The sequence below is a fragment of the Musa acuminata genome, chromosome BXJ1-5, assembly GCF_036884655.1.
Source record: "Musa acuminata AAA Group cultivar baxijiao chromosome BXJ1-5, Cavendish_Baxijiao_AAA, whole genome shotgun sequence".
Lineage (NCBI taxonomy): Eukaryota > Viridiplantae > Streptophyta > Magnoliopsida > Zingiberales > Musaceae > Musa > Musa acuminata.
Genome location: NC_088331.1, coordinates 47,032,065 through 47,043,138, shown reverse-complemented (window position 1 = coordinate 47,043,138; position 11,074 = coordinate 47,032,065). Strand labels below are relative to the sequence as shown.

Below are 11,074 nucleotides of genomic sequence, written 5' to 3'. Positions count from 1 at the left end.
GAAAAAAAGAAAATTGAAGGGTTAAAAAGAAAAGGAAAAGAGAAGCTGTAAGGGGGGGGGGGGGGGGGGGTGGTCACAATATGGTGATCTGCATGTACTGACATACACTCAAAATATAATGTTTGGTGGGGTCCAGTGAAAATATATTATTTTTTAGGTAAAAACTCCTGTAAAAAGAAAACAATTATTGATTTAGAAAGAAAGGAAAAAAAAAAGGAGGAGGAAAGTATAATAAAAAAATGGTAAATACAATAGAAGGTCAATCTGTAATTGGGTCCATGAACCCCTTCTCAAACTCCCTTTCTTGCCTCTTATTGCCATGCCAAGTGCACCATATGCATTCTCCTCCATGCTAAATGTCATTGGATTTGATCACTTAACAATACCTAATTTTGAATCGTCATCACTGGTAAGTTAGTTAACCTGGATGGAAGATGATATGAAGTGTAAATATTTTTCCTAAAGTCAAAATTCTTTTGGACAATTTATTAATTGATTAATCCATGATTGGTACAAAATATCTCAAACATATTTTTTTTCAAATGCTTGTAAACTTCACTCTTAAGTTTTTTTTTTAATATAAAAAATGGTCTCAACTTACCGTTTTGATTATATATATTTTATTTTTATTTTTAAATATTATCATCATTATCATTATCGAGCATAAAGAGGAATTATTTCCGTGATTCGAATCACTTCACATGAGTGCTGGATTAAGGTATCTCCCTCCGCCCTAGTAGTAGTAGTAGGAGAAGAACATGCTTTTATCCTGCCTTTGCAAAGGAATGTTAGGCATAAAGCGTCATGGTGGGTGGGTGGGTGCTTGGCATACTGAGTGAGCCAACACTTTAGATGATTCCACGGACAAAGCAGCTTGGCATAAAGCATTTGCTTCGTTTCTCTTTCAACTGACAAGTAATGAAGGTAAGAGTTATTCTAATTCCATGGCCAAACGAAGAAAATAAATTGACTTGCATCCTGTAATGCTAGAAATATTGATCCAACCAAATATAATCTAAGGTCAGAATTTACCCTCACCTTGTCGAATGCTGCAGGACTTTGACTTCAGAAACCTGGGAGGATCGAGAGGGTCATTGGTACTGACCTTCATGTCTTTGTACAACACTGAAACAATGTTTGGAGGAGTCGAAAAGTCTTGCGATTTGAAGGGTGTGACTATGGAAGGGGGTTTATTTCTTCCTTAGACTCCGTTGTTCTCGTTTTGAATCGATGAAGCCTAAAAAGTCACAGCTCGTACTCCATGCCTGTAGAAAATGCAGTGGTGAATAGTCTTCCTGTGAGAGAGACCAGTCATATATGTATGTATTTTCCATGCATCAAACAAAGCATGCTCAATCTACAATGCCTTCATGTGAACTTGACATTGGGAAGCCAGACGTCACCAGATGACAACTGAGCTTATAATACCCTACTGCTCGTGGCTTCCCATTTGGAGTTGAAGTGAAAGAAACAGTTAACAAATGACATTGATACTACTGGTGATTCCAAGGAAAAGAGAGTGACTATTGCATGCCCTCTCTAGATTGTTTTACTAATCAGAAACTATGAGGCTATAAATCTTCCTCTCTAAGATCAACCAGAATATATCAGACATCATAAAAAATAATTCTTGGTTCAAAAACAATCATTCAGATTTTTTTTATAGAAAACCAAGGAGAAAAGTAGGATCTCAACTAAACATCATTAAAATGATACTTCTCAGATATCAAGAGTAATATACCAGAAAATCAGGAAGATCAACCGACCATCAAATCATCAATAGTTCCTTCCCCTCTAATAAAACCCTATGGTTTTTTTCTTCAACTCTCTCAATCTATGGTAACTATCTTTCTTGGTATGCATTTACCTTTCTCATAATATATTAGGGCTATGACTATATTTATATTAAATCCTAAGGTCTCACCAGTTGCCACAGGAACAGGGCCATCCAACAGGTATGATGGGATTTGATGCATCTTATGTCCTTTACTCCCAAATCTTCATGTGAGCAACTTTGTTAGGACCAGAAGTACTTTTGTCACTGCTCATGAAATGACAGATATAACAGTACATAAAAGAGGCTCAAACTTCAACACCTAAGTACTTAGGTGCGTGAATCCTCGTCCATGCAACTCAATATAAAATATGAATACTGGTGAAACATTATCACCTTGAATAGTTGTGCTTAGCATGCAACATGTTTGATACTTTACACAGGGCAAATGGCCAGAAGCAATGTGTAACTCTAGCACATCAATTCTCTGTGATCCTACTTAATGAACAACAATGTGTTTAGAGGTAGAAAACGATCACTGGAAACCATAACATGCTTAGCATAAATATATGCACTTACATATCATGCAGCAATACATAGGACCACATTTTTTGAGAAGATAAAAGAAAGAAAAGCATGCACTACTGCTCCTCATAAGATTTGGGACCAGATTTGATGGGGAGATGTGACATTTGCTTTTGAAACAAGAGCGGCTGTTCAAGCATGAGAGTAAAGCTTGCAGAAAGGATCAAAAGTGATGCGACAGTAGGGGAGATAAATCCTTAAGCATTAGTCCAATGAATAGTCATCTCTTCTTCCCTTCTGAGTTTTGAAGAATAATCTACAGGGAAAGAGTGAAGGTTGTTCTGCATAGATGACCTTACAGTGCCTTTGACAGCCTAAAACTCTTTAACCTGGTGTTGTATCTTTCACATATTACTACAATAACAATGCATGTAGAATATATAGCTGAAAATTTCATCCATTTATGAGGCGCAATGATGGAATGTATATTTTGTTTATTGAATCACATGAAATTCTTGTTGTCATGTCATAACTAATGAATTCTGCATTGTGAGGCCTGGCTTGTGATCTCACTAATGAAGCGAGTGTTACCATGAAAACAACTAGTTCCTAAAATAATCTAATGAGTGAAGTGAATGACTCCATCAAACTCCAAACTGAGATTAGACAGAAAACATGAAACCTGTGAAAGGTTTCAAAGATAGAGCCTCTAATATTTAATTGCATGCAGAGCTACAACATGTTGAAACTATGTCATCAGATGCAAAGATGCACAAAGCCAACATATGTTTTAAGCAACACTATAACACTTAGCAATCCTGGCAAGAAACGAAGTTTCTACTGCATCATTATTGCATGGGTTACTAAGGATACCTTTTGAAAGGTGAACCAGAGAGTATCATTTGTTCGAGAAGCATTGTGCAGCACAAATGGTTCCATCATTCATAAGGTTCTTGACTCAGAATATACCCTTTCAGTAGCTTTCATCTGTTGTGCAAGTTGACTACGCATAAAGAATCAAAGGAACTTTTGTGTTTTTGGAGCCCACCAATTGGGTGCATGAGTTCCATCTACCCTCTACTTTTTTTTATGCAACAAACCAATGCAAGATGACAATAGCCCATAGAAAAATTATTGCAGGTATACATGGATGAGTGTTTAACCAGATTGTGAGAGTATTTGGATGGGGAAAATGCTATGCAGCATGCACTCATTCATTTGAATAGTGTAGAGTAGTTCCTGCAGCAATGACAAAAATGATAACTTGATAGGATCATTGGAGATGCTGCAGTCATTGCTTTAACCATGCAGTGGAGGAATCTGATCTTTCTCTTGCGTGTAAGAAAGCATGTCTTCGTTTTGGACAATCAATCAAATCAGTGAGAGAAGTAAATTTATTAAAAACACAAATTGAACAAAGAGATAACACAAACCTTCCATTTGGTGAGCCACGTTAGAGCTCTGAAGTTCCAGTCCCTAGAGCAGGATGTGAGAGTATTTGGATGGGGAAAATGCTATGCAGCATGCACTCATTCATTTGAATAATATACCTGTAGAGGCACAAATAGTTCTAAGTTCCAGAGAGATGCTGCCTGGTGTCTCAGTGCTTCTTCACTACCACATTAACATTATCAGCAAAGCCTGTCATTTCCTCATGATGAAACCAGTAACATTAGCAATACAAGCTGTATAATATTAATTGCAGAGTTTTCTTGAGGAAGGTATGAATTACAAGGTACAAGGCTACAAATACACATTAACAAAAAGGCTTCTTTTGCTAATTGCTAATTTAGAAAGTTATAATTAAATGCAAGTTTGAGCACATTGTGCTGGTATAATTTGAAAGAGAAATATCATCCAACAGTCTTGAGGAAGAGAGACTAAATCTACTAAACATGGTAGCTGGAAAAGCATCTGAAAGATTCAGCACCAACTAAAAACCCTTCAGACTTGTTAATCTAATGATACCAAAGCTATTGTTAATTAATTTGTATGTATAAACTCAACCAAGTATGAACAAATATTTTAGTTTTTACAGGGAGAAACCATAATTCTAATTTCATTTTCCTTTTTACAAGGAAATCCCTGTTACACAACCAAAAGACCAAGAGTACCAGTATTTATAATCATTTTTGTTTGATCTTCGCCTATTACTTTTACACATCAAACTTGTTTGGTTTTGCCTTGAATCATAACTATCTGTTTGGTTGGTTCTGCATCAGTCTCCATCATCTTGTAAGTGGTATCAGATGATTCTTGGGTGTAACAGTTTCTTGTCGCCTTCATTAAAAAGTCAGGCCCCGTGAGGCCTGTTACTTTGGCTGGTTGACTCTAGAAATTGTGTGACACATGGCAAACCATATCACTTGAGATCTAAATGGTTCAAAAGAGAGACCTAAGTCAATATGTAAGTATAAACAGTTCAACTATTGTGTGCAACATAAATGGAACTCGAATGAAAGATAGACATAGTTGCATAATATTGGAAAAGAAAATTGCTTTCAATCAAAATTACTAAACGGCGTGTGAAGGAAGTCAAAGAAAACATGAAACCTGCTTGGACTTTATTTTCCATTCTTGCGTTTGAAAGAAGTTGGATTTTGTTCTCCTTTCATTCCACATGGCACCTAATTGTTGAAAACATAATTTTAACGCCAGAAAATTTTTTTATAAGTATGATTTTTCAACAATCTTATTCACTCTGTTTTATGCATAAAACCATAAAATATAATCTTTTTTGTGCTACGATAATTACTCCTCCTGGAGCGGATGGGTGAAACTTGATGGCACGCCAAAACCTGTAAGCCAAGACATGTTAATGTATTAGAATTTGGCAGTCTCCATTGATGGCCCTGGAAGGCATCAACTTTTAGACTCTGGTAAGAACAAGACACATCATGAGTTCAATCCTGACAACCAGATGAGACATCCATGTTTTTTATCTTTTCTTTCTTTACTCAACGAACCCACCGATATACCTTAATGCTGGCAAATGCCAATCTGCTGCCGGTATAATGGGAGCAGATGATGACGGATCGCAGAAAATGTGGCTAATAAATGTCAGATCTCACATTGTACTATCTGCAAAGAGAAGAATGAAAGTCGCACCACGCGTCTGCTGGGCATGATTCAAGTTTCCAAATTACCTGTAACAAAAACACACCCAAGAGAAAGTGAAGCCTCACAGTTCCAATAGTCCCAGCGAATAACACCTCACAGTTCGTTTCCAGCCATAGAAAGACAAAGTGCTGCAGCTTAAATACATCTGCACATGCCAGCAAACACAGAGCAAAGATCATACAATCATTTTATCTCAAAATCTTAAATAAGAGCAGACCTTCGTATTAAACAAAATGAAAGGAACTTACTCCGATGACAATCAGCGAAGAGGCAAGTGAAGAAAAGGTGACCAACATCGTCATGGTCATTAGCACAATTTGCAGACATTTGCATGTGCTTTTGACGACCAACCTTGCAAGAAGAGATTCTCATCATGGCAAGATATTATCTTCATCACGAATGGGCTGTCATCCTGCAAGAAGACAGAACAAAGCAGGGCAAGGAAGGCAAATCAAATAATAGCACGACTAAGAAAGCAAAAAGAGCACTGATTTCTCAGGAGTAGTTTATTTGAATCCTAAGCTCAGGTAGGATGCTGGACTTTCTGTGGTTATAAATACAGTATATGTACGATAATGTACTCTCAGCAATAATAATACAAAAGATAGTACTTGCCAGGAGACATGCAACAGCAAAGATCTTAAAGAGAATATAAATACATTGACAAGCTAGTTGATCAATAGCTTTCAACCATCCCACAGAGACAAACTTACAGCAAGCAACTTGAAGTACATCATATAATGATACAATTGGACTTTAACAGACGCCTTGATCAGTCAAACTTCTTTAACAGCACAACAGTTGCATGGTAAATATCTTAGTTGAGAAACATCACTAGAGAGTAGCAAGCAATTCATAAAAGCTACCATTCGACTCTAATTATCTGACTGCATGCTTCTCAGCATGTTCAAAATGGAAAGGAACAAGTTGAGAATGTCAAGGTAGAGATTGATAGATGCCCAAATGTAATCATCATAAGTGTAGCGCTTGATCAAGTTGTCTGTGTCATAGATGATGAAAGCTGAGAAAATAAGGGCCCCGAACCCACCAAAGATAGCCACAGATGTTGGTCCAAGTGGGAAGAATATCTGCACATGCCAGCATCAGACATTCACAAGCATTAATTGACATCATAAATAAAATATATCCACATGGTTCACGCACAAAACCAAAAAGTAAATGTGTCTAACTTCAACTTTTAGCAAAAAGGAACTGCACAAGCTTAGATGGTAGTATAAATCAGACTTACAAGTTGTCTCGGCCAATTATGTTCAAGACTTTTGCAACTTCTAGGGACCATAGTGGATGCATGCTTTATGCATCATCTAGGAATTTAAAATTTGAGGGTCCAAGAAGAATCGAGTCTAGAATTTAGCTTTAATTACAAGGTCCTGATAGATAATAGTTTTCAAAACTAACAAACACTAAAATCTCTATATCTTACACTATGTAGCAAGGAAAAAGAAGAGAGATTAGAAATTTCCCAAAAACTAAGATGTTTAATCTATGGATCTTATTTTCTAGTATAACTTGTCACGATCCGGGCCTGATGGGCTAACTGGCCTATTAATTTCTTTTGACACAAATTATTGGTCAAAATACTTCAGTTGAAGTTTGATAATAGTATATTCATCAAACCCTTATAAGTCAATCTTAGTCTTTATCCACTTCCGATGTGAGACTAATCGGAATGTTACGAGTCATTTGACTCCATCCATGGGTAACCCTTTCTTACTCGAGTCTCCTCACCATGCCCAAATACTAAGTTGACTCTAATACCAAATGTCACGATCAGGGCCTGATGAGCTAATTGACCTATTAGCTTTTTTTCTTTTGGCCCAAATCACTGGCCAACATATTTAAACTAAAGTTGATAGTAGTACACTCATCAGACCCTCGTAAGTCAATCTTAGTTTTTGTCCACTTCCGATGTGGGATTAATCAGGATGTTACATAATTCAAACTTGTATAGAAAAACATAAAATTATGCTTCAAAAGAGCTATTCTTATTTTACAAGAGATTAAATCCACACTTCTCCTTCCTTTCTTAAAGGCCAGATCTAGTGCATACCCACAAAGCGAACAGGACTTTCAGCTACTAACCAAAATGAGACATTGAAGCCCTCAAACTTTCACATTGTTACTGACTGAGAAGGACCAATTGTGGCCAAAGTTCCGACTTTGCTAGAAACTGACAATGTTTCTTGTCTTCTTGGTCAGGCATTGCATGTCAAATAAATTAAGGAGAAACAAACAGAACTTTTGTAAACAAAATGACAAACGAGTCCAAAATGGAGCATTTTAAATTATGTTTTACTAGTATAAGGAGTTCATTCTTAACAATCTAATAATATAATTACTGCCTTTGAATTACGAGTCTGCCTAAAAGCAAATTAACAGCTCTCACAGGCAAATGCTAATGGTTGCTGCTAGCATCAAAGCAGACTTTTGAAAAAATTCCTTGCACCTCATCACTAGATAGTAGCAAAAATATATTTAAATATACGCAATGAGAAATGGTGATCACAATCAGAAAAAGATAAACAATCATCCCCAGTTCAAGTTAGGTAAAGATTATCCAAGTAGACAAATGATGCATCACTAACTTACATGACATAAGAATAAACTTCTTAACAATGAGATTAAGAATTAAATGGATTTTTGTGTTGCATAATATTTTAGCAAAAGCAAGTGAAAAGTATAAATATGTTATGGCAAATAAGCATCTCGATTAAGATTTAGTAATGGATCCATCATACCTGTATCAAGCTGGTCACGAGAAGAATGATGAGACCAGAAAATACAAATGGTCCAACATAGCTGAAGTCCTTGCCCTTCCTGGATGCCCAGAAAGTATAGCCAGTCAAGGACGCAACAACAGCAGAGGTCAAAATCAATGCCTCAAGCACAATCCTTCCTGAAATATAATTAAGGCAATAAGAGTTAATAGGCACAAGCAGCAGAGAAAGAGAATAAATAAAGTATTTGGCTAAAATACCTTTACCATGTAAATTAGCAAAACAAATTACCTTGGGTATTGGCACAAGCCACACCAATGCTTAAGCTCAGGCACACAGTGAAAAGGCCAAGAAACATGAAATTTAGTGGGTGCTTCTGTCGATAATGATATAAGGGGCACAACACTGCAAAACATAGGTAATTAATAAACTACAGATATGAAACAATTATAACAAAACCAAAGATGATTAAGATGCTATTTTGCCACATAAGCAACAAATATTTCATCACTCAACATTAATGATGAGAAACAAAGTTCAACAAGGTCACCTCACACTAAGAAAGCAAGGGGGCCTCTGAACATTGCCACAATACATATAGTAAACTTTTACTTGAAGCACACACAGTACAACAAGGTGATGCAAAGGCCAGGAGGAAAGTAACACCAACCTCATCTTGGCCTATTCCATTACATCATAAAGAAGAATCCAACTCTCAACAAAACAAATGAGATACCATGGTTAAATGGTAGAGGCTAGTAGCTTACACTTACAAAATCCAAATTTGTCTTTACATGCAAATCAATGAGATGCATACACTGGCTATGATCCATTTATCTATTAAAAAAATTCACCCATTTGTGACATGGGAGCATGTGGTATGTGCAGGCGTTGTGCTGACCAGCGTAACTCCCATACACAACCATCCTTGAGAAATAATATCTTAAGATATAATTCCATTTTTTTCCACATAAGAAAGGGTGCTAGCTACTTGTAAACTATTCAACAAATTAAGCATCAACAATAAAAGAAATATAAAGAGTGACTGCATATATCAGGCTACTATCCCGTTAGCCAGAATTAAGGTCTTAATCCTTTCGAGTCAAAATAGACATAAGAAACAAGTAGACAATCAGCACTAATCAGCAGACACAACTATTGAGGACTAAGGAACAATAACTTATGTAATTTAAGAAGCTTTTGTATGTTTATCAAGCCAAAACCAAATAATGCTGAAAAATATATTCGACTAAAACACGTACTAGGTTATTTTGTTAACATCAGATCATTGACCTTGATCAATATGATTTTAGGTCCATAGATCATAAAAAATCAACTCTGCTTATGTGTGCTTAACTGCTTATTGTAATATCCTTTATGCTACAACATTCCAAATTTAACAAAGGAGATTTTCTTTAGAAGTTAATAACTAGTGTATAAATTTCTCAGATCTGTTTACTGACTATGTCTCACCCAAAAGTGACAACAACCTGAGTGTCCCAAACCCAACAAAAAGCTGGTGGTGGAAAAGATCATATAGCTGACCTCAAATTGAATTAATCAGATTGGTCGTATTGATTTCAGAAAAAAGAAAAAAAAAAAAAAGCAGGGTCATCACCGAGTATTAGGATAATGTGGATATGTTGAAATATGCAAAATAAATAGACACTTTAAAGTCATATTGCAACCTGACAAATAATGATTTGAACGCTAATTTTGTTTTGCCAGTAATAGACAATACCTCAATTTTGCAATTAATGGAGCTCTACTGTGAATCTAACAGCTAATTCATAGTCTTGTTTAAAGTCTGGATAAACCTAATCGGTAATTTATGCAGTTAATCGCCAAACTCACTGAACCTATATAATCTGGTCCATGCATGTCTACCTTGAAAGTTAGGATAGTTTATCAATTTATTATGACATTCTACGGTGACCACTTCATGATTCTAAGAAATACCTACAGATTGATCGAGAAAATCGAGGTCAAAGAAAACTTAGCCGCTTGGACAGCCGACTCGCGATTTCGAACTATCAGCTCATCCAAATCCCAAACGATCTAAAGATTAATAAACAAGAGAACAGAAAAAAATGAAGGGAAAGAAAGAAAATGGTAAGATGGCTTACGGACGAGAGGGAGGATGGCGAGGACAACCGCGAGGCCGGGGCTGGCGGCGAGGGCGGCGTTGACGGACGGATGGAGGACAGTGGCGGCAGAGACGGCGGTGGTGAGCAGGATCTGGGTGGCGAGGATGCCGTAGACCTTGCGGACGAAGCCCCATCGGAGCTCGGACTCGCCGCGGGAGAGGCCCGGGTGCAGCGGGCCCCACCCAGCCTCCAAGTCGCCTTCCTCCCCCTTCTCCACCCGCGTGTACCCCCTGCCGTGCATCTTCCTCCTCTCTCTCTCAGATCTCCCTTCTCCCTCTCTCTCTCTCTCTCTCTCTGGATCTGAGATTGGGAACGAAATGGATCGGGAACAAGGATGAGACCTCTTAACGCCAACAGATTCCGTGTGACGACGGGCGGTTTTGGAGGAAATGCCGTTAAAAGTTAACCGAGTCGTCCCACTGAGAGCTTCTGTGGGTGACGTGGCCTTTCATTGGCGGGACCTGCGCGCATGAAACCGACGCTTCAGAATAGTTTCCGAGCGCTGGCACGTGTCCAGTAAAGTTAATATATATATATATATATGAGCGAATTTCCAGTAAAGCCCCCTAAGTTTGGATGAATTAACAGGAAAAACTCTAAGTTCGAAAATTTTTTTGCCCACATCATTTGATAAGTGAATCTGATACCTATAATAAAGTTAAATACTTGCAAAAATAAAGGACTACCAATTGAAATTACTATGATTATATCAATTTCATAATTAGTTTTTATATTTATATTTTTTATTCACACTAGCTAATATTAACTAA

At 37.2% G+C, this 11,074-nt stretch overlaps 1 protein-coding gene across 1 annotated transcript; it reads right to left on the bottom strand.

The window, feature by feature from the left end:
* Positions 1-6,059: 6,059 nt before the first annotated feature.
* On the bottom strand, positions 6,060-10,804 carry LOC135674739 (BI1-like protein). The gene is made up of 4 exons (XM_065184869.1): positions 10,284-10,804; positions 8,449-8,562; positions 8,179-8,336; positions 6,060-6,507 (listed from the first exon to the last, which is right to left on the bottom strand). Exons 1-4 carry the CDS (start codon positions 10,543-10,545, stop codon positions 6,295-6,297), a joined length of 747 nt encoding a protein of 248 aa, XP_065040941.1. The 5' UTR covers positions 10,546-10,804; the 3' UTR covers positions 6,060-6,294.
* Between the last annotated feature and the right edge of the window lie 270 nt (positions 10,805-11,074).